Source organism: Anabrus simplex, chromosome 5 (genome assembly GCF_040414725.1).
Source record: "Anabrus simplex isolate iqAnaSimp1 chromosome 5, ASM4041472v1, whole genome shotgun sequence".
In the NCBI taxonomy this organism is placed as follows: Eukaryota; Metazoa; Arthropoda; class Insecta; order Orthoptera; family Tettigoniidae; genus Anabrus; species Anabrus simplex.
Genome location: NC_090269.1, coordinates 26,856,836 through 26,881,887, shown reverse-complemented (window position 1 = coordinate 26,881,887; position 25,052 = coordinate 26,856,836). Strand labels below are relative to the sequence as shown.

The 25,052-nt window shown below is 39.9% G+C and overlaps 1 protein-coding gene across 2 annotated transcripts in view; it reads left to right on the top strand.

Annotated features, from left to right (window-relative positions):
* Rrp4 (exosome complex component Rrp4) overlaps positions 1 to 5,939 on the top strand; it is a 31,474-nt gene extending 25,535 nt beyond the window's left edge. For both annotated transcript variants that reach the window (XM_067146813.2, XM_067146812.2), the window contains 2 exons: positions 2,561 to 2,689; positions 5,817 to 5,939. In XM_067146813.2, the coding sequence (XP_067002914.1) occupies positions 2,561 to 2,689; positions 5,817 to 5,900 (213 nt within the window). In that variant the 3' untranslated portion in view covers positions 5,901 to 5,939. The remainder of the gene's footprint in view (positions 1 to 2,560; positions 2,690 to 5,816) is intronic.
* The last annotated feature ends 19,113 nt before the right edge of the window (positions 5,940 to 25,052 follow it).

The window sequence follows — 25,052 nt, the reverse complement described above, 5'->3', positions numbered from 1 at the left end:
GTAATACAGTACTCAGAAAAACGAACGAATATGGATTGAAAACAAATTCACAAGAACTACACTTTCTAACAATATCTGGCACTATAAGAGAATATATTATTAACAATAAAAGAGAATGAGGAAATAACACATCATTAATGGCTAATGGCTGGCACAGAAAGGAGGTTATGGCCTACAAAGGGAACACTACTGATCTTAGAGTCACTGGAACCCTCCAACAATATGAAAAACACACTAAATATTGAAGGAAAATGCAAAAGATCGCGAACTGTACCGAATACCAAACACGCTGAGCGAGATAGGTTAACCACGTGGCGAATGTAAATATTAGAGTTGGCAACTAAGTTTCGAGATCGTGCTCTGCCGATATAAATCGATATGAATGGCAGCTTGGGATTGGTTGGATGTCTATGCTTCAGCGCATAACCACCAGACAGAGCCAAAATCTGCTAAAACGTCAATTTAGAAGTAGAGCCGTACGGAGTATAAATGCTGTGTTGTATGTTTAGTCCTCAGCCCGAAGGCTGGTTGGATCCACAACAGCTCGACCATCAGCTGTCATAGATGGCCTAGGCATCACTGAAGAAGCGTACTAGGGAAATGAGGAGTGAGGTGGTTTCCCGTTGCTTTCCTCACCGAGCCAGAAGTTGCTACTGTCCGCACACTTTATCTTGATGCATTTGTGTACGGGGTGAGGAGTAAGGAGCGAGCTGTCCCGGTATCGATAGTGCTGCCTGGTGCTGCCAACTGAATGAAAATGAAATCTGAATTGAATCGAGAATATGATCGATCAATATGAAATTTCTAAACCGTTATCATCTTAAGCCAACAACTATGTCACATACACATTATATAACATTATAAAACATATCTCTCGATGCGACTCTTGTTCCTAGCATTAATTCTATACTTTGACTTTGATGTGTAAACAACAACAGTACCAGTACGTAAAGTTTACGCCAGATGTCGCACAACGATGCTTAAGCGATTCATAGTTTGTGTTTCAAAGGTTGCCAGTATGAATCTCGAAGATCGCCGAGGTCGACCGATTCAGCACTAGGATGTAAATGCACCAAGATAAAGTGTGCGGATAGTATGACATATCAGTCTGCCAAGCCCACTGAAATGCATGCACCAACCGACCCTATGAGCAATATTTTCACACCATTCATAACAGGGACTGGCTGCAGAAGGAGTGGCATTATTAGCATCACTCATACCACAGTCACTTTCATTTTGTCAAAGCCAAGGATAAAGCTGAGACAGATCAATGAAAGTAACAAAATTGCTCTAGCCCATACCAGAAGACATAGTGCACTGTATATACTAGGTCCCGCCAGCAAAGGCATTTTTAAATGCTATAAACCACAAACTTTAATTATCTACCATTTCTAAAGATGAGAGGAGAATATTGAAAGGTGTGGAAAACACGAGAGAACAAATATGAAAACCTTTTCTGCTGGGGACTATAAAATAACAAAAGTGTACTGAATGGAGTGAAAAACACCAGACAACAAAAATATGAAAACGTTTGCACAGGAGCTGATAAAAATATCAAAGTATTATTGCAGATCACACTCTTCCTAAAAACAAATGTTATTAGAAACCTTTTATTTTGGAAAAGTGGGTTATTAAACATTATTTTCAGGTCACACTCTTACATAATGAATTGGAGGTTACACTCGACCACGTGCGACTGCGGCTTTGGCTTCCATTTTGAAATCGACAAACCTTTGATTCGACCAACTCAAATGATAGAGTTTCAACATTTGCGGTATCTCTGCGCACTTAAAATTGCTGGTGCCAGTCCACTTTCTGATAGATTTAAATTTTGTCCCCATTAGTAAGGAATTTCACAACTTTTTCCAAATCCACATGTAGGCTGCCACAAGACAAATATGCACCATGCTAGTCAGCTTCACACTATTATGTTCCTCATCCAGATGTATGCTATCAGACGACAAATATTCGCTACCTTTCACTGTACCACTCAACACAAAATCATATCCTAATTTCTGAATGGAATGCAAAAAAAAAAAAAGCACAAACAGGCTCATTGTGTTATTCAGCAATCTCGCTGCTAACTGGCAAGCAAAACTGAACATTACTGAGGCTGACGGCTCGCTCCCCAAAGGTGCAACTTATCCTATGAAGTTCTGGAATTCAAGCCTTTTTCCCATTATCATGCAACCCTAGTGAGGGCTCTTTCTTACCCGAGTTGGAAATCCCATTCCTTTCACAACGGATGATAAATAACAGTTTCAGGGCTACGAAAAATGTGATCATACTAAGTAGTAACAGCGAAAATTTATGACGTGATAAGTGAGGTATTTTTATAATTTAATACCAGGAGAATTTACGACGCACTAAGGGGGGAAAACGTGTTCATGAGGAACGCACTAAAGAGGTTTCACAATATATAATTTTTCATGTAAATATCTCCCAAAATTCCAGGGTTGTCTTATACTTGGGCCATCTAATATTCAGACCGATACACTGTTTATTACTACTTATAAATTTATCTGTGTATATAACCACGCCCTATCCCTGAATTTTCTAGGCTGTACCTCGAGAAGACAGAGAGGCAATTGCAAGGTTACGTAATTGCATCCTTGCCCTGGCAAACAGCAAGATGTTGCTGTATGATACTAGTATCCAGTACGCATTTGAATCATCAAGGAAATACGAGGTAAGTTTCAGCCATAAGTTATACTGTATTCTTGTTGGTGCAGTAACTACTCTTCTGCTCATTACTACCAGCTAAAACATACAACATGCATTTTCATATGAAAACTGGTGTTTAAAAGAAGTAAAGGAACTTATCTTACTATGAAATGTTGTTAATCCCAATATAACTCTGTAGAGTTGCTGCCTTAGCCATAGCACCACCCTCTTTATCTTCTAAGAAGATAGCTTTCCTTTGCTTAACAAGTTATTTTTGTGGAATTCCATACTCCGTGATGGATGTAAATTTGAATACCCTCACAAAGATATTGATAAGATCAACGGACAGAAAATTATTCACCCCTGGAGAAATCATTACAAGCATCATTTAATACCATGTAACTCCACCTCTGGACTTGATAACCACCTGGATGGAATTTATGCTTTGTCAGGTTGTGTTGGAGAGGAATTTGGGGTCAGATAGATTGATTAGGAAGAAATTAGATGCTCTTATTTACAATTTGCTTTACGTCATACTGACACAGATAGGTCATATAGCGACGATGGGATAGAAAAGGCCTAGGAGTGAGAAGGAAGCAGCCATGGCCTTAATTAAGGTACAGCCCCAGCATTTGTCTGGTGTGAAAATGGGAAACCATGGAAAACCATCTTCAAGGCTGCTTCAAAATGCAGGCTCACAGTTGCGCAACCTTAACTGCACGGCTACTTGCTCGATAGATGCTATTTGAAAGGGATGTTCAGGTGGTAGGGGCCTGACTCCTTGGCTGAATGGTCAGCGTATTGCCCTTTGGTTGAGGGGGTCTCGAGTTTGATTCGCAGTCAGGTTGGGGATTTCAATCGCTTCTGATTAATTCTTCTGGCTCGGGGACTGGGTATTTGTGTCTGCCCCAACATTCTCCTCTTTGTGTTCAGGCAACACACCACACTACCAACAGCCACAGAAACATGCAAGGGTAAATCTTTCCACACAAGTTTGGCATCAGGAACAGCAGCCGGCCATAGAACAGGGCCAGATTCACTCCTGCAGCCCCGTAGGTATGGGGAACGTGGTAGAGGAAGTAGTAGTTCAGGTGGAAGGGATTGAGGTTCAATACTAGATGGTGTCTTGAAGCGAGTTAGGGATGGCTCGATATCATTAGGTGATGAATAACCGTCTTTGTACTGAAAACGACTATGACAGAGTGAGCGTTGGCCACATTATGTCCATGGTTACATGTTGTTGTTTTTCCAAGTGTATCGCCAAAGAGGTTTTCGGCACTTCCCTCAGGACGGCCACAATTTGAAATAGACATTTCTTAGAGGGGCAGAAACTGAGGACCCTGAACAGGGCGGATGTTTCATGGTCAGTGAAGATACAGTAGAACCTCGATTATACGTTCCCGGAAACTACAATTTCCCGTATTATTCATCCAAATTATGTGGTCCCGGATCAACCGCCCAGAAATTTTAGTCCCATCAACGTTAAATCCTTGATCACACGTTGTTCAAGAAACTGTATCTCACGAAAGGACGGCTACGGCATACTTACAGATCTTGGTGTTAATGTCCCATAAATGCAGTAACTTGAGGAAGTACTATACCGTACCGGAAAAGTTATTGGCGGTGAACTTGCATAAGGGACCATCTTAGCATTGCATTCGGATGGTATTGTTTAGAGAATCCTCAGAAATCATAAAGCAGAGAGTGTCCACAACAATTGGAAGGAGACACAGCACGTTTCGACAGCTCTGCTTGAAGACGGAACGAGTTTCGTCAAATGTTCGTACTTGCAAAATGTCTACATTGTTTAAACAAAATTAAAAATTATACTCTTGGACTTTTATGATAGTGAAACATTGGTTTTTGTTCGCACATGGTTCAATGTTTTTTAGATTCAGAGGACTTTTATCAAGAGGACGTATATTCATAGTTTTAAGACAGTTGGTGCTATTTTTTAAGTTTAAGTCATAGGTTAATGTTTATGGATCCCGTTTTTAATTAGGTCTTGCCAGCTCTGTAAAATTTGTATGTACTTTATGCATTGTTTATTGTAACTTTGTCTATGTATATTTTTCTTATTTTTGGGCGATGATGATGCACACCAGCATCGAAACCGGTACCGAGTATAATAAAATGTTATAATTTTTCTTATAACATTATATGGTATTGAATAGGTGGACCTCTCTTGTTTCCATTAGATTCTCGGTTCTATACGGAATAAACATGAAGTTTTTAAACTTGAATGACACACCATATCCCAATTCCCGCCTTTCTGTCACATATTTATAAAGTTTTTTCAATTTCTGGAAACTGTTCACTCAGTCCACGAAAAGCTCTGCAATCACCACTACATGTTAATAGCACATTTTTCTTCTTTCTCCAATCACAAATACATGACTTGTCAATATCATATTTCCTACCGGCGGCACAATTTCCAATAATTTTGGCTTCCCGAACTACTTTCAGTTTCTCATTCACAGTAGAAGATCACAAACGCTTTGTGGAATACACATTGATACTCCAAGAACGTGTGTGAGACTGACGCCAAGCGCAGAAGTAGCGCATATTGAGAACGGAGAGAGCATTGTTGCCAAGACTCGCACCCAATTTTGGAAGCAATATTTTTGAAAAAAGACGTGCGGGTAGTATTCGAGATTATACGGTGGGTTAAATTACACTACTAAATTTTCGACGTGATCTCGTACGTATGTATGTATGTATACACCTTAGTCCCGTTTACTGATACAGGGTTGGGGATGGATCTCTTACTTATGTTCTTTGAAGTAGATCTCACAAAAAGGAAGTCTGACTTTTCAACTCCCAACATTGCACCCTATAAAATATTTGGCAATGGGTGGAATGTTTCTATAGTTCCGTACATCTTGGAAAGTATAATGCACCAATCTAACAATTCTTTGAAATTATCATACCTTCAAAATCTGCAGCAACATAACTAATGACTGCTCTAGTGTCCAACATCATGGTATATATATGTGATATATGAGAATGAAGGGGGAATCTTGCAACAAATTGGAAAAATGCGGTATTATCTGCATAAGCAGAATTAATGGTCCATTATTTATTTTTTGAAAGATGAGTAGTTGTAAAGAGTTTTGGAGTTCTTCAATGCTAATTTTGTTTCCGCTTTACAGGTATCTGAATTACTCAATCCTGAGCCAATGTTGGATGTTGCAGTACTTACGCAGCAGAGGCTACTTATGCAAGAAGATGTGTAATGAAATTGATGGTTGTAATAAAGTATATATTATTTTGTACCTGAAAATTCTGTCACTGTGGTCAGCAACAGTGAAGTTAATTAAATCCCAAGTTATTTCTGCAGAATTAATTTGGCAGTGTTACAACAAACCTGTTCCTCTTGTGAGCAGTTACGCTCAAAATATCAATATTTTGTTTTATTATTATTATTATTATTATTATTATTATTATTATTATTCAAGATAACAAATTGCACATTTGTCATCCATCATTTTGTATTGGAGGCTGATGAATGATTTATTACTAAACAAAAGTGAAGTTAATTAAATCCCAAGTTATTTCTGCAGAATTAATTTGGCAGTGTTACAACAAACCTGTTCCTCTTGTGAGCAGTTACGCTCAAAATATCAATATTTTGTTTTCTTCTTCTTGTTTCGTATAGGCCAGCTAAGGACCAAGACATTCAACTATTGCATTTTGGAATGGGTTTTGATGTTTGCCCAGTAGTTGCGCATCCTCAGGCTGTGTTGCTCCTTCCTCTCCTTTGTCCAAAGGGCGCCAGTCTTCTTTGTTGGTAATCTGTCCTGGAACTTCTTATGTTTAAGCATCTTCCTGAGTGCTGTACGATCCTTTAAGATTCCTTCTGTTATTCCCAGTTCCTGTAGATCTTTATTCACTTCCATCAACCATGGTGACTTGGTCTTCCTATTTTGCCAGTAGCTGAGAATCCGGTTGGTCAACCTGGTAGGATGCATCCTGTAGACGTGCCCATAGAATGCTAGGCGTCTCTTCCTTGCTACATTCGTTATTCTTTCACAGTACTTGTAGAGCTCTTGGTTAGGCCGTCTTTTATAACTGTCCCCTTCCTTGACTGGCCCCAGTATCTTCCTCATTATCTTTCTTTCCTGGATTTCAAGTTTTTCCATGAGTCCCTTCCTGTTGAATGTTAAACATTCTGAAGCATATAAAGCTTCAGGGCGGATGACTGTCTGGTAGTGCTTCATCTTAGTATTACGAGAGAGACACTTTTTATTATACGTATTCTTGGTCAGTTGGTAGGCCATTTCAAGCCTGTTAACTCGAGTTGACAAAGCTGTTCCTTCAGAGAGATTGGATTCCAACCATTCTCCCAAGTACTTAAACCTGTTGGTTTTCCTGATCTCTCCCTGTTCCAGATGCAACGTACAAGGAGATTCACCGATGTTTGTGATGAATTGTGTTTTTTCGAGAGACACATATATTTTGTTTTATTATTATTACTCAAGATAACAAATTGCACATTTGTCATCCATCATTTTGTATTGGAGGCTGATGAATGATTTATTACTAAACAGAACAAGAACATAATTTAAATTTTCTTATACATGCATGATGCTTTATTTCCTCCTCTGTTAAGAAATATTAAGAGGCACAGAAGGATGAATTTTTGCCCTACATTGTTATACTGTATTCCCATTATCATCCTATATGATGAGAGATTTAATTATGTCAGTGCTTGCAGTGAAACTTCAAGACCTTTAGTATTAGTATAAGTGTATTTCTACAGCTAGTAATGTACATTTGCTCATCGCCATTACCTAAGATGTAATTACTCTCTCGTGCTAAGCATCAGAATGTCATATAGAACTATAAAAAAGAGGATACTTTTTCCCCCAAGATGAAAAAACTGGACAAAAAATTCTTACCTTAGAGACCAGTAAAATATCAAAGTACTGTATATTGTTTCAATGAAATGTTATTAACTGTTAATGCAATGTAATATTAATGGTACTGTTAGAAATATTCTTTATAGGGGTTAATTCTTGAAATACAAGATTGATTGAAGCCGGAAATATTTGATTCATGTACATTATTTTGTTAATAGATTTCTTGATAATATTGTTACCTTGAAAACTACTAAACTACCTTCTGGAAATGTTGCATACAGCTAGCTTATTTCAATTAAATTTTTCTTATCCAACTGAAATTTGTACTCAACTATTGCAAACCATGGGCAAAAAATAGGCTGTATCAGATGGATCATGCACTGTATAAAACTCAACCATAAGGATTTAATTCTTAAAAAAGAATGTATACACTGACACAAGTTCCCACAATACTGGGCAAGAATTAGGAAGGTAGTTATTGTGGCCTTAATTAAGGTGTGGAAATGAGAAACCGCAGAAAAACACTTGTAGGGCTGTCACAGTGGGGTCCAAACCAAGCTTAAAGTTATATGGTGTACCGTATAGCCAACTTGCTTGACGTAATAGATACAGCAAGTTAATTTGTTTAAAACAGAAGCAACCGCTGTTCTTCATTGAATATTTACCATTCCGTAGCAGAGGTTGATAAACTGCACCGCCAATCAGTGGATGAGTCGGAAAATCCAGAGACCGAGCAATATCAACATATTATCTAACCTTTACAAACAAATTTGCCAATCCAGGGGATTAGACTAGAGTTTTTACAATATAATTTACATCATTTCCTTGCATTGTAATAAGGCACCACCCACTGAATAAAATAAGCAATTTTTTTATTTATATTGGTTTATTTTCATTATACTCTTGAAGTTATCATGACGTTGGAAGCAATATAGTATTCTTTGTTTCAGTGATTAGTAGATTTTATAATATATTGATTGGATTTCAAGATTTCTTTTTCAAAGAGGTAAAGAATAAGAGCTGACACTAACCGTAAAACAGGTTGCAGTTTTTGTGCAGGCCCCTGTAACTTTAACATACAGTAGGGCTACAAAATTATGTTGAAGGACAAGAAGCTCATCATTAAAAGCATCCGTAAGTCCTAGTTGTTAAATGTAATAATAAGACACACACTTCATGACTCAAAATATAAGGGCATACTTTGCAAGTTTATAGTATGAACTTGATTCTTTTTAATTATACTTCAGTGTTAATCACGCACCAATATTATCACCATCCCATTCTCCAATTAAATTGCTTAAATTTTAGATCCTAATACAATGAGTGGCCAAAAGTCATGGGAAGACGCTGAATTGATGTTAATAACAAGTTGCTCCTCTGGGGAGCCCTCAAAATGGCAGCAGTATGGCAAGGCATTGACTCTACAAGGTGCTGTAATCATTCTGGGGGGATCTGGACCCACACATCTTGCACTGCTACCCACAGTTGGTCTTGTGCAGTTGGTGTGGGGTTCATGAAGTGTACATCAGCATTGACAGCATCCCATAAATGCTGGATTGGATTAAGATCGGGGGATCTGAAGGGCCAATCCATGATTGTAACTTCACTCGAGTGCGCCTCCAATCACCTGCATGCCACCACAGAGCAGTGACATGGCGCATTGTCCTGTTGAAACATGGCATCTCCATCAGGGTACTGTAGGACTAGAAAGGGATGCAGATGGTCTGAAAGAATGCCCACATAACATGCACCTGTCAGCAATCACGGCAGCCGAACAATGGGGTCTATTTTCGACCATGAGAACGCCACCTGGACACAACCTTGTTGACGCGCAAGACATTCATAGCTTCGTGGGGCATACACCACACTTCTCATACGCCCATCAGCTCGATACAACTGGAGCCGGGATTCATCAGACCATACCACACACCGCCATTGTTCCATGGTCCATTGCCGATGTTCGCGGGCCCATGCACATCGTTGAGCTCTGTGTCGAGGTGTCAACAAAGGGACACGAGTTGATCGTCAGCTGGTGAAGCCTATGTGGTGCAGTTGCCTCCATACAGTCCTGGTAGAAATGGGTTCCTGACTCCCAACATTCAACTGGGCAGTGAATTGACACACAGAAGCCCGTCACGTGCTCAGTATGGCTCTGCGGAGGTGACATAATATCCATTAGTTAAACACCTGTGGTCTTCCCGTGCAGCAGTTTACGTGGGTGGTAACATTCTCTCTGCGATATTGAAGATCCACCCTTGACACAGTTGACCTTGCAAACCCGAATTCGCATGTAATCTCCACAATGCTATGACCCGTGCGTTTATGATCATCCCAAGTTCAAAGTCGGTTAACTCACAACGTGTTGCCATCTTCACGACACTGGTATCTGTGACAGACTGCTCAGCTACGCCGCAACACTCGGGGGTCATACACGGCACATTTTCTAATGGGACATCCATTTGGCCACTCGGTGTATACTGAACGTTCCCACACACTTAAAGCAGGCGCTGCCTAACCAAGACAAAAAGGGCTTTTTTGGTTTACCTGGAAGAGCGTGGATCGGATTCTTTATTGGGAAATCAGAAAATGTGGAAACTAGGTTTCCACTTCTGGAGAGGCATATGGTTCTGAGGTTCAGCATGCTCCAAATACGAGTACTGTAGTAGGTTAATTCTTAAGGACAAAGGCAACCAGGCATAGGGCTAACCATTTTATCCCAGTTGGTGCTGAGATTAAATGTCACTTCCCCAAGAGCTTCTTCACTCTTTCACTCCCATTAGTGTGAATCTTTCAAATGAAGTAGTTCGGTCATGAAGTAATGAAGCGTGAAGGAGCTGCTCACTATGTCATTCAGCCGCGACTTCGTTCACTGTGTCTATGAACCTACTATGCTGGCGTAGCAGGGGGAGAGGTGATACTCCCAGGTGGCAGATAAGGGGATCCTAACCGGCTTGCCGGCAGACTGGAGCAAAATAAAATAACTCTCGCTGATCAAACACACAACCCCCTGTGGGTGGGGGACACAGATGAAGAATACACCCACGGTATTGCCTACCTGTTGTAAGGGGTGACCAAGGGATTATTGAATTAGAACCTTGAGACTACTTGTAATTAGTACCATCACACGAGGAACACCATGGCTCGTCTTTACTTGTGAGTAGTACGTTAGGTACACAATAGGTTTGTGATTAGTTGCAACAGAGAGTAAATCAGTATGGGTTTTATGGTACCCGTGATTAGTACCTTGTGAGAAACACCACAGGTCTGGGCGTTGCCTGTGATTAGTACCACCACAGGATAGTACGAGTCCCTGTAATTAGTAGACCTATGTGAGGAACACTATGGGTTTGCGCTGCCTATGAGTGGCGCCATAATGTGAGAAATATCATATGTTTGCATTACCTGTGAGTAGTACCACAATGTGTGGAACACCATAAGGCTACGTTACTCATGATTAGTACCGCTACATGAGAAATACCATGGTTCTTACTTTCTTAGCGATGAGTACCATTATGAGGGACCGTTGACCTTGATTTTGGACCCTTTTGGACAATAAGCATCATCAGTTCAGGATTGTGCTTTGGAAGCAGCCCTTTGGTCAGTATATACTATTGTTTTAAGATAAAGCTTCATAATACTTAATAATATTACCAACAGATGGCAGAACTATGTAATTATGGACACACAATTGCTTACCTGCTTACAGCATCTAGATGATAGTGGATAGGCACAAGGAAAAGATAAACAAAGAAGCCTGTCTCATATAAAGAAGGAAATACTGTACATGTAAGAACACAGTTGCTTGATGATGATGCTTGTTGTTTAAAGGGGCCTAACATGTAGGTCATCGGCCCAAAGAACACAGTTGACAGGTAGGATAGGCCTGGGAGTGAAGGGATAATAAATGGAGATAGTGGGAGAGGGAACAGAATGAGTGAGCGAGCAAGCCACAGACACTTCGAATGAGTTACGAATGTTATGAAGTGTGAGAACTGTGAAGTATTTGAACTACCAGTTTATTGAAATTGAATTGTTCATACTTCATAGGAGTTCATTTTGAACAACTCGTTCACAAGCTACCCATCACTACCTTCAGTTGCTGATATGGAGATGGCTTGGTTTAACTTTGCTATTCTTTTAAAGACAATTTATTTACTTACGGTATTTATTTTTAGCTTGATTTTCTTTATCCAGTTGGTTTAATGCGCTCTATTACTAGCTTATCAGATCTGTTGTGAGTTTAAGATATTCCCACTTGTAAGGACTAAGAACATATGTGTTCAAAATCCACAAGTATAGTTGTGTTGTGTGCAGTTATTAGGGTCAAGGATTGGGATACATGTTCTTTCAAAGGGCTAAGACTTCTTTGCAGCTGCAATTTCCTTTCCTCAGCAGTCCTTTTCATCTTCAAGTAGGAAGAACACCCCATCTCACTGACCATATTTTTTCAGTTTCTTGGTTGTCACCTTTCTTTCTTTCTTTCTTTCTTTCTTTCTTTCTCTCTCCTTTCCTTCCTTTAGATCTTACCTTCGAAAATATTTTGGAAAAGAATATTGTGTGTATTAAGTGTCCAGTGAGCTCTGCTTTGCATTTTCCTGTTACTTAAACTAATTGTCTTACCACTCCTATTTCTTGCAGAATCATCTCATTGTTCTTCCTGTCAGTCCAGCTTGATCTCATAGTTCTTCTACGAAACCATATTTCCGCTGCCTCGAGATGAGCTTTCTACTGTTTTGCTGATGTCCAGGTTTCACATGCTTTTGTCAAGACACTCCATATAAAGGTTTTTAGGAATTTCTTCTTGGTGTGGATGTTGATGCGCTTGTTCAGCAGAAGGCTATTTTTATTCTGGAAAGTGTTCTTCACCAGTACCATTCTATTTGTTACGGAGTTTCCGTGGTTCAGAGAGAAGTGAAAGAAGGTGTGGGCCTGAATGGGTCTGTCTACGATATCAAAAATTAAATTAAAACTTTAAAATAAAGGTTATATTTCTTTTTAAATCACAAACTTTTCACTTAGTGAAATAACAAAGTTACAGGTACAAATAGTGGTTTGGAAATTACAAGTGCTGTGCTCCAGCTCCAAATTTACAAGTTTTACAACATTGCAAATATTGCGTTTAGACGAGGAGAGAAATCTCCTAATTCAAGAGCACTTTCCTCCAACCGATACAAATTTTACAGCCTTCCGAGGGCACCCCTCAATATTACAGCAAACTTAGAAAAGAGCCTACATGCTCTCCAACATTATCCAAGCAAACTGCACTCCCAATTTCTTAAGGCCTACTCGAGGCGACATTACACCAAAAATCTTACAAATTTCGGGCCTCTCTAGGCCCAACTTACACTTTTACAATTTTTACACAGGGGTATCAATTACCCAAACTAGTTGGTCTTCGTGGAAAGAAGAACAGGTTAATTTACTGGCCTGAACACAAAATGAATGAAGGCGTACACTTGCACTCCTAGAAAATTAAATATAAAACCCTAATTGGGCTCTCGGCCCGATGATGCAGAGGCTAATCCCAAGCTACTGAGGTGACTAGAATGAAGGTTAATTAAACGCTTGACAGAAAAGAGAAACAGTTACAAAATCATAGTCACCTCAAACTAAGTTGAAGGGGAACTCGAGAGGGTAATGCACTCTCTATTCCCAATTTACAGTTTAAGACTTTATGAAATTTTACATTAGCCGAAGGAAAATTTACATTTTAGAAAAAGGTGGTTACATAGTTAGAAATTTGAACCTTCCCTCGTGTAAGTCTGCGGTGGTAGCTACAAAGAGATATGACTGGTGGCCATTACCTTGGCTGATGAACTGCCTGGCAAAGAATGAGGCGTCCCGCCTCCTGTCTTGACGCGCACACACACACACACACACACACACAGAAATTCGGTGATCAAAAGACAAGGTAGCCTGAAAAGCCGCAGCTTATACACCCAAGGGGACGGTTCGAGAGGGTTTTGGACTAAATCCGGACACACCCTCTCAATTTTATTGGGTTAACCAAAACCCTACAAGAAGCCAGTGATTGGCTGAAAAATAATTACAGGAAATAGTGATTGGCCAGATTCAAAAACTGGCGGAATGAAAAAGAAGTGTTGCAAACCTTGAAATAACAAAATAAACAAAAGTTAATTTAGTTGAGAAAACATAATAACACAAAACTTCAAATCATTAATTCTTTTACCTTGCACCAGAGTGCATTACCTCAGTTTTTTTTGTAATGAAATGTATGGAGAAATGTTTAAACTTCTTGACGAAAAACAAAACAAATAAAGTTTAGGCAACTTCAAAATAACACACTACTCAATAATTCACTGGTGACATCTTCTGGTCAATGTCCCAACTTCATGCCGTAGCTGTTTCACGTTTTGTTCGGGATATAGTGTTCCTTAAGGCGCTTCTTTTAAATGAACCTCCCGGTACAGACCTCCCCCCTCAAAGGTCCTTCCTTGGGGTGACATAGAAGAAATTTGAAAGCAGAAGATTTGCACATAGAAATTTTTATAGGTGAGAAAAATCTTTCTGAAAGTCAGTTTTTAGAAAATTAGTTTGGAAAACTACATTTGAAGTCTTTTGGCCATCATAGAATTCTTGGATTTGACGGCAAGACGTACTGCCTCTGCCAATACCCAGGTGAGGTCGCCCGGACCCCCCCAGTACCCTCAGATACACCTCTCGCGCTACTATGAGAGGGGTAGTCATGGTGATGGTCGCCGCAGATTAGATGTTCATGTGCAGTCCCCAGATGAGTTAGTGGTAGAGTTACCGCACCTCAGCCCTTGCCGGAAGGATGGAGCTCCTGCACGCTGTTCAGAAGGAGGCCTCACTAGACTGGAGTGGGCCCATTCCCCACTTCGGTATCACTCGCCAGATGTTGAGACACAGCTGCCGACGGCTGAGGGGGTACTGTAACAATAATATCTGGGCGACAGAGATTGTTTTGCTGGAGCATGCAAGTACAATTTTTATTTGTTGGAGGCAGAGGGGCGGGCGGTGTTGATGTATAGTGTGTGTTAGCAATGTGAGGATTAAGGAGACGGGGCTTGGTACTGGCTAACAGGAAATTTCTCGGAGGGGAAGGTTTTACAATAGTGAACATAATACCTACTTATTATAATAGGGGCAGAAGGCCACCCTATTAAATTAAAAATTCCTTTCTTCAAAGAAAAATAACCTTCGACTCCTGCCAAAATTAGGTGGCTAATGGAAAACAGCAATGAATTTACACTAGTTTCTCCTGAGAAAGGTCAACCCTAAATGAGGAGCGTTTTTTCAAAACTCGACATTTGCAGCAAAAGTCATTTTTCTGGAAATGTTTTTTTTTTATTTCCACCTAGAAGCATATGCATGAAATATTTCAAATTTTTCTCGATGTTAGTTCCAATAGAGACAAGCATGATAACTGAATAGAACTTACTGAAACTTAAGGTGGATGAGGTAAGATTAGAAGATAATTTTCTCAAGTTTTTTTCAAAAGTCGATATATGCAAATATTCTGGTAAAATGGAACTTAACATTAATACTCTAACTGAATGATATGCTTTTGTTTATGGAATTATTTACTTATTTTTATTTTCGTTATTTTGTGAATAATATTTTTTGAAAATTTATTTATTTATTTTTGAGCTCCATTGTCATACATTTTTAATATAGGCTACTTGGTATTGTAAGCTTACATAATATTAGATTCTAATATACTTAGCATCAAGCAGTGTAACATAAAACAAAATAAGGTATTAACCTATAATATTAATCCTATTGTAATGAATGAACACATTAATATCACACAGGTTAAATTAAAGTTAAGTCTTACAAAATAAACTCTACTCAATTAATATTTAAGAACTCATCAAAACACATAGCCATCAGAAGGCTGTTACTTGTCTTCTAACACGACCCTGTAGTAATCCACAGCATCATCCGGTATTTCAAAAAACTTCAACAGAGCTTGAACATCCTTCTTCTTTTCTTTGCTCACCATATTTTTCTTTGGTAAAACAGGAGATTTTCGCAATACTTCATTGCTGGATTTTATTTTCAGAACTTCACCTTTCACTGGGTATGCGAAGTAAGTATCCTGTACTGATATGGAGACTCTTTTATGTCTCTTATTATCTGTGATAACACGTTGACTATTCATTTTAAATGGCAACCTAGCTCGTAGTACCTTCTGTGAACTCTCTTTTAGATCTTTGATTTCCCAGTCCCTTCTCAGAATTTTAAGGGTGCCATGCTACTTTAAGATATCATAAAATTGTTTGGGAGACAGTATGTTTTCCCGTCTTCTGTAAGATTTCTCAATTCTGCTGAACACACTGTCTGGAGCCATGTAGCTGTGTCCCCGAATAGGGAAGAAATGTATAATATTACTGAATAATGTGCTTTTTTCCAAGAAAGCAGTAAGTGTGGCCAGGATGACACTGTTTTTGTTCTGGCTGCTACAAGAGTCTGAGAATAAATGTATCGTGGTAGGGCCATCTTTGTGCAGTTTCTTTTCCAGGTTCAAAAGAAAGTCCAATAAAGCTGAAGCAACTTGGTTGCAACCTCTTGAAGATTCTGTTTCTACCCAAGTATAGAAAAATATGTCTTCCTTTCTCTGCTCCTTTGAGTGAATCATGATGCAGAGATTGTATAACCATACTTGTCTAGCATAGAAAACCTCACTCACTGATAACTTCGGAATTGGTTGATTCTGTTGCACGTCAAAACATATCTTGATGACACCTGGGTTTTCTTCTTTCATTATTTGATAAAACCGCTTTTCATAAAGTTTATGCAATCTATAACTTGTCCTCAATTCATTCTTCTTCTCTAGGCATGTTTCTGTCTTTATTTTCATCAGACTAATTTTACAAGTGTAGCAGGTTTCAGTGTGAGGAGTTTTGAATGACAGATTGAAACACTTATAGAATCTATACTTGTATTTTGACAGTGAGCACAGTTTCAATCCAGAACTTTTCCTTTCGTAACAGAATGTCTTCCACATCTTATTGACTGAGAGATATGACGGTAAATATCCTCTCTTAGACTTTCCTCTGCCATGTTGGCTCTCTCTGCATTTATACCTTTTGATATGATTCTTAATGGCAACCGTTATGTCCTTGTGTTCATTGCCTGTTCTGTTACCACCTCGATTTTCCTTAGGTAACTTCCCAGTATGATGAAACCTACTAGTCAGATAAGATAATCTGTCCTTTGACATGCCAGAAATTCCTTGAAAAGTTGCAGCACAGACAGGAAGTATTTCACCAGTTTTCTTCCTAATGCTGTACTTCACAGAAACGGTTTTCTTCTTCCTGGCACTTTCAGTGTTCACTACCCTGTGCTGAGGTGTGGAAATGTGCATATACTTCAATAGAAACTTGTCTTGATCAATCTTGTTTAAAGAAATCACATGATGATGGAATTCTGTGATATCTTCATAGCAGAGTTCAGCAGCTTTGCATTGTTTCATTGTATTAGTTTCTGTACTTGTAGGCAAGTTTTGAGTCCATGAATGCATTTAAAATTAGGTTCGTTTTTAGTTCTAGCCAGCTTTCCAGGTACTCTCTTCTTGTATCTAGACTTTCTTCCACCGACACATTCCTGAACCGGCATGCCAGCTTCAGAACCATCAGATTCATTATTCATACTGTTGTAGAGTGAAATAGTTCCTCACACAGTAGCTTGCTTAAAACTTCTCAAGAAGTGAGTTTTATTCTGTCAACGACAACTAGAGGTCTAATCGCGGGAACATGTGGCATGCAGTTCCAAGAATACATCCTTTCAATAAAGGAGTCCAGCATTCCATTGTTCCACAGAATAACACTTCCGATTATCCACGAGAATGCCACGTGATTAATAGTTAACCGCATTTATCGAGTTTTGCTTTAACTTTCCGAGAGCATATATCGACTTCTGCAAAAACCTAGTGACTTCAACCACTTCTACACGGCAAATATCGACTTATGCAAAGGATGATTGCACAGGATGGTGAGCAAGGTCAAACTGATACATTAGCATGCATAACTCAATTTCGAAAATTTTTGCATTTATCGAGTTTTGAAAAACCGCTCCTCAAATATCCTCTCCGTGGCTGGGTTACTGACCAATAATGTAACTGGTGTTAGAAAATCTAGAATGAAGCACGGCCCATGGAATCTGGGGGCAAGCTTGCCCACAGGAACAAAATTTTTAACCATGACCATGACCTGATCTCCGACCTTTAAATTGGTGGGCCTCCGTCCACGATCATATCTTTCTCTAACCTTTTCATGGGAAGCCTTTAAGTTGTGTTTAGCCTTCTTCCATAGATGTCTAATATTCTCGGGATCTATTGTCTCTAATAATATGTCATTAAGTGACCAAAGATTAGAGAGCGGCGTATTAGGAACAAACTTAAACATGAGAGATGCTGGAGTGAACTTGTGCGACTCATGAACCACCGAATTTAGAGCAAATGCTAACCAATGCAGGGACGTATCCCATCTGGAATGATCTTCATGATGGAATGCAATTAAGGCAGAGCGGAGATTGCGATTGACCCGCTCCGCCAGAGATGGATGAGGGTAATAAGCTTAAGTGGTTATGTGTGAGATAGACAGGTCAGTACAAATACGGAATAAGTTAGATGAGAATGCCTTAGCGTTATCAGAAACTATATATTGACAAGGACCAAAAGAAGCAAAAATAGTATTCAAACAAGAAATAGTAGACTGAGCGATAGCCAGCTTAGTCGGAAACAACCAAGAAAATCTAGTGAAACCATCTACACACACCAGAATAAATTAATTTCCATTCCCCTTGGATTGTGGGAAAGGTCCGACGTAGTCTATATATAGACGTTCCATGGGGCGCGACGCTTGATGCGATGACAAGAGCCCTAGCTTAGTGGACAAGGTGGGCTTGCTAAGCAAGCAAGATTTACAAGCTTTTACCAATTCTCTAATTTCACCGTCCATACCTTTCCAAATAAACATCTCTCAGATCTTTTCCCGAATTTTTAAGATGAATAAATGCCTCCCTAATGAGGTCTCATGATAGTACTTGAAGATCATAGGCACAAGCACAGCTGGAACTCCTACTTTCATCTTTTGATCGTGCCTTGAAGGGCAACACAAAACTCTATTTCTCAACACATAAGGGACTACAAGTTCTCCAGAAGAAACGGTTTCCATTATAAGAGCCAGCACAGGATCTTCACATTGGTATTTTTCAATATCCCGAAATAACATAGGGGTATCAGTTAGAATAGCATTAATACCCGAAGGTATGGGAGTGGGAAGAGAAGAACTATCTTCCTGTTCGGCAGTCTCCACTTCAGGAGGAAACATGCGGCTTAGTCCATCCGCAACTACATTTTCAGATCCTCGAATATGCGTCACATCAAATTGCAAGGCAGAAATCCTCATGGCCCAGCGGGCTATATGACCTGTACGACGGGGCCTAGCTAATACCCAACTTAAGACTTGGTTATCCGTTTCGAGTTCGAATTTGACATGTTCCAGATAGAGGTGGAACTTCTCTAGTGCGAACAAAACTGCCAAACCCTCAAGTTCATAGACGGAATATTTGGCCTCTTGAGCCGATAAGGTCCTAGAACCATAGGTGATGGGTCGCCTTCCAAGTTCCATTTCCCGGAGAAGGACAGCAGCAACCGCTGATGACGAGGTGTCTGTTTGGACAATGAATTTCTCCGAAAAATCTGGCATTGCTAATACAGGGGCGTTACAAAAGCTAATTTTACATCTTCTAAAGCAGCATGCTGAGACGGCCCCCATTCAAATTTGACACCTTTCCTTCAGGGTAAGTTCAAGGGCGCTCTCTGTTAGCGAAGTTAGGAATAAATTTCCTGAAGAAATTCACCATGCCTGTAAACCTGGCAATGCCTTTGATGTCCTTAGGAGGTTTGAAATCATGGATAGCCTGTGTTCTGGAATGATCGATGGAAACACCATCGGGCGACACAATATGTCCTAAAAACGACATGGAAGATTTAGCAAAAGCTACCTTAGATAACTTCACAAGCAACCCAGCCTTACGAAGGCGATTGAGTACTTCCTTTAGATGATCTAGGTCAGGGATGGCGAACCTATGCCACGCGTGTCACCTGGTGACACGCGAACACGATTTCGGTGGCACACCACATGCACATATTAACGTTTTTATGTATGTCGTGTACTATAAACAATACATATCTCGTGCATCGTATAGTCATAGTGTTTCAGTTTTAAGAAATAAATACCGAAAATCTAAATTCTAGTTCTATTCGGAAGTGCATTATGGCAACATTGCAACAGTGATAAGTCCAGAAGATGCGGCTGGCGAGCCATTCGCTGACCCACATCAGTCAATTAGTGAAGTTTGTCTTGTGTGTGGTTGTCATCAACGCTTAATTATTCTTAGTATGTAACTGTTTTTTTTTTTGTTTTTTTTTTTTTTGTAAGACAAATAGTTGCCAGGAGATTATCCCAGTTTCCAGATTTGGAGAAAATATCTCACTTTATTTCAATACCTCATATTGGACAAATGAGTGTTATTAAGGTGTTTTTTTTTTTTTTTGCTAGGGGCTTTACGTCGCACCGACACAGATAGGTCTTATGGCGACGATGGGATGGGAAAGGCCTAGGAGTTGGAAGGAAGCGGCCGTGGCCTTAATTAAGGTACAGCCCCAGCATTTGCCTGGTGTGAAAATGGGAAACCACGGAAAACCATTTTCAGGGCTGCCGATAGTGGGATTCGAACCTACTATCTCCCGGATACAAGCTCACAGCCGCACGCCTCTAACCGCATGGCCAACTCGCCCGGTAAGGTGGTTCTGAGTGGTTAAAACGGACAGCTTACAAATGGAGTTGATTGAATTTCAAGAAAGCAGTGTATGGGTGAACAAATTCGTGCATTCGTGAAAATCGAATGAGCTGTTAATGCTGAATACTCTCTCGATAAGCCGGAGAACGTATTTTCAGTGGAACAGCCTACACCAAATGTTTTCGGCCATGAAGAAACGTACTACGACGCTACTTACTTTGTTTTGGTCATCGTACGCCTGCGAGCAGCTATTTCCTACAATGAACATTGTGAAGTCAACATTTAGAAACTGTCTTGGTTCAGACCTAAGTGCTTCTTGCGTGTTACTGAAGACAAGTTGTGAACCTAACATAAACGACATGGATACTAAGATTCAGCACCAAGTTTCACACTAAAGTTGAGAATGGTACTTCACTTAATGTCCCTTGGCAATATTAGTATTTTTGATTTCTATATCTGATAAATAATAAATAAATAAATAAATAAATAAATAAATAAATAAATAAATTTCGTGTGGCTATTTCTAGCCAAGTGCAGCCCTTGTAAGCCAGACCCTCCGATGAGGGTGGGCGGCATCTGCCATGTGTAGGTAACTGCGTGTTATTGTGGAGGAGGACAGTGTTATGTGTGGTGTGTGAGTTGCAGGGATGTTGGGGACAGCACAAACACCCAGCCCCCGAGCCAATGGAATTAACCAATTAAGGTTAAAATCCCCGACCCGGCCGGGAATCGAACCCGGGACCCTGTGAACCCAAGGTCAGTACGCTGACCATTCAGCCAACGAGTCGGGCTCTATATCTGATAATACTTAATGACGAAGTGTGTTACAATGGTCGCTTATTATATATCTTTTTTTACAAATACTGTAATGTTAGGTATTCTTAAAACTTACATATTTAAAAATGTATTTTTGCGGTATTGGCAAAATACGACCACGGAACATGCAATCAAATGTATTATTTTACAATATGTATATGTAAGAACGTATTATGAAACATAATATGGAAAGGGACAGAATTCGGGGGGGGGGGGGGGGGGGATGTAGCCATTCCAAAGAAAATAACAAGTGGCACAGTAGACAGTTGAGAATAATAAACCAGACTTAAAGTGGCACACTAGTTGGAAAAGGTTCGCCATCCCTGATCTAGGTGTTCTTCAAGGGTCTCAGAAAATACGACATCATCGAGGTAGAGATACAGGTATTCAAATTTGATGTCCAAGAAGACCCTATCTAGCAATCTAGTAAGAACAGCTGCTCCCGTGGGGAGCCCCAAAAGGCACACGGTTGTACTCATACAAGTTCCAGTCCGTGGCAAAAGCTGTTAGATGTTTCGATTCTTCCGCTAGAGGTATCTGGTTGTATGCCTGATTAAGATCAAGGATGGTGAAGAACTTGGCTTTCCAAAACCATGAAAAACAAGAGTGAAGAACAGGAAGGGGCACAGATTGTAACACCACCTTACGGTTCAAAGCCCTGTAGTCAATTACAGGCTGAAGCCACCTTGGGGTTTCGGCACAAGAAGAATGGGCAAAGAATACGCCTAGAAGGTCGAATTATACCATCCTTTAGCATCTGATCGATGATTTCCTTATGAGCCTTCTTTTTAGGTGGAGATAGCTTATAACGTGGAAACCTAATTGGAATCGAATTCGTAACCTGAATCTTGTATTCGATAAAGTCAGTAACACCAAGAGTTTCAGAAAAGGACTGACACAATTTACTAATACTTTCAGCCTGCTCCTCAGGTAGATGTCTAAGATCTAACGTCATCTCATCCTGGGTAGGTGAAACAGAAGAACATGATACAGATTTACATGTTAAAAGAGGAATCTTACAATTGTTAGCGAATTTGAAGGTGCGCAACTTGCTCTGAATGTCAAGCACCAGACCAGTATAAGTCATGAAATTGGCCCCCAAAATTACAGGGCAAGGCAAGTGTTTAGCTACAAGTAACTTCACTTTCCAGGCAAACTTTGCAAAATGAATTTTAACAAAAATGAAACCTAAAATTTCTAATGGAGATGATTTAGCCGAAACGCATTTAACAGAAGAAGAACAATAGTCTGGAAACTTAAAAAAAGTTTTTAATTTAGAGTACCATTCTTCCAAAATCTAATAGAGTGGTGATGGGTCCATTGTTCACTTCAATTTTAAGGAATGGCACACATACAGGGGTCTCTGCTGCAATTCTGAGGCATTTTTGGGGCCAGAGCTGTTACTGGGTTCAACAGGGGCTGAGTTTCAGGAAGATGAACATACTGACTCAGCCGATGACACTAGTCATTTCTTATCAGTAAGGCCCGGATTTTTAGGTGGCATAAACCTTCACTTTAGGTTCTTTGAATTCTTAAAATAGGTTATTTTAGGTTTTGCCTCCAGGCAGCAATATTTTTTTGGTTTTCGTAGTTCTGTAAAATTTATTTATGTACTTATTTCACAAAAGTTTAAATTGTCGTATTCCTAAAAATACACAGAGAATACACTGTATGGTTTGTTTTGTAAGTTATATCTTTTGGTACTGCAGTAAATAACAACGTACATACCCAAATTGTCTGGTGTAAATGATTTTCTGTTGTCACGTAACACATTCTTATATGACGAAAAAGTTCTTTCAACGGAACATGACGTCATTGGAGCGTAGTACATAGATGCTAATGCATTAAGTTGTAGGGGTAATTTTCCTGAATACTTTTCACCCTGTAAAACTGAATTGATGACTTTCATATCTTCAAAACCAGGATTGTGTTGAAGAATCTTCTGCAGCTTCGAAGAACATGCCACTCCCAATGACCCAGGTATTTCTCTTCTGGGAACATTGCCATTGATATTCAGGGAATCTTTAAGTGGCAAGGTTGCACCTTCAAACTGGAGAATAGCTTCTGGTATAAAACAAAAATGTGTCTTAATATATGCTAGGGAAGCAACGAGGGTCAGGCACTCGAGCGATTTCTTGGCCTTTGCGATGCAGGAAGCTTCTGTTTCATCCAAGTCATTGACGGCATTTTTAATTTCTTCTAGGTGCTCAGCATAGTAAATAGCAGCAGATAGCCGAGTTCCCCAGCGGGTAAGTATCGGCTCAGGTGGAAGAGGTGTTGTTGGTAGTTTCTCTTTGAACAACTGTATACGTGTTGGGGCTTTGAGGAAAACTTTCTTGACTGAAGAAACCACGCTGTTGACGTCACTGAAGTTGCTTCTAATCTCCTCCGCAAGGCGGTGCAGGCCGTGGGCCAAGCACGTAACGTGTAGCATGCTCGGGTAGAAGGACTGAAGAACCTGCCTTGCCTTCAACATGTAGGCAGCACTGTCTGTCACTAACAAAAGGAACTTACTATCTTGATTCTCTGCTGGCCACAATATGCGTAAAGCATCCCTCACAGCGCAGGCTGTTGTGCTGTTGTTAGTTTGTTCTGTTTCTTTACAAAGAATTAGATGAGCGTTACCTGGTTCATTTTGATCCAGCTTACCTACTACCACATTCACAATGAAGCGACCGCAACTGTCAGATGTTTCATCGACAGAACACCAAATATAGTGATCGCCTATATCTTCTCTTATTTCATCTAATGTCTTCTAGTAAACAGGAGGCAAATAATTCTTCCTTAAAGTGGATTCATTAGGTATACTGCGGCCGCTGATGTCTCCTAAGAATGTTTTCATGGTCAGGTTACTCAGTACGTTCCATGGGACGTTTGCAGACACCAACGCCTGACATAGGCGAAAGTTAAAATTATCTTCAGGCTTGCCAACTGTGGAAGAAATAGACGTTTGCTTACTGTTGTTGCTGGACTTATTTCTCCTCGCTACGCTAGCCACATGAGCAGCTGCAGATTTATGCTGCTCAAGATGGAATTTCTGCTCACATTTAACCTGAAATGAAGAATCCAAGCGAGCTAGGGTATTGCAATGCAGGTTTTAGATCAGTTACAGGAAACTTACTTCTTTGGAGCATGCCTGACAGAAGACTACTTGACCATCTGTAGTGAAGTGTCCATCTGTAGCAATCCATTTTGTGCGATTTAGGCATTGTTTCGCCATACAGCAATTACAGTTAGAAAATACTACAGGAACCAGTCACCACACATTCTGCCGGCTGTACTCTCTATGAACGACTGGAGGCGAAACTGTTTACGTTCCTCCTGACCTATCAGATGCATCAAGGAGCCATCAGATGTCACATATGTAGTGGGAAGCGTGGGGTGTGGTGTATTTAACGGTAGTAACATGAACTATCTCTGTCCTACTGCTTGTAATTGTGGTGGAAATAATTTTACAATGCAGGGAAAATAACTTTCTTTATTTGAAGAAGGTAAAACAGCTATTTAGGTTATTTTAGGTGTCAACCCCTCATTTAGGTTTTTTTAGGTGCAATGAAATTCACATATTCTGCTCCAGGAAGTGTGAAACGAACAAATATATCAAAATTTGTGAATTAAATAGCGAGGAAAAAAATAAGTTAAAGCCTAAAAATCCGGACCCTACTTATCAAGAGTTCGTGGAGGTTGCACCAGAAGTTGAGCAGGAGGGGGTGCTATTGACATTAGTGCAATTCTTGGCGAGGTGAGTAAACGAACCACAGTTAAAGCAACCTTGACATGACCCTGCTCCATTCTTTGTCCCACTAGTTTTTATTAATGGGCATTTATTGCACAGATGTTCCGTTGAACCACAAGCTTAACATTTGCGGGTGGTGAAAGTTCAGCGAGGTGGAGACCGAGAACTGCTAGAAGATGGAG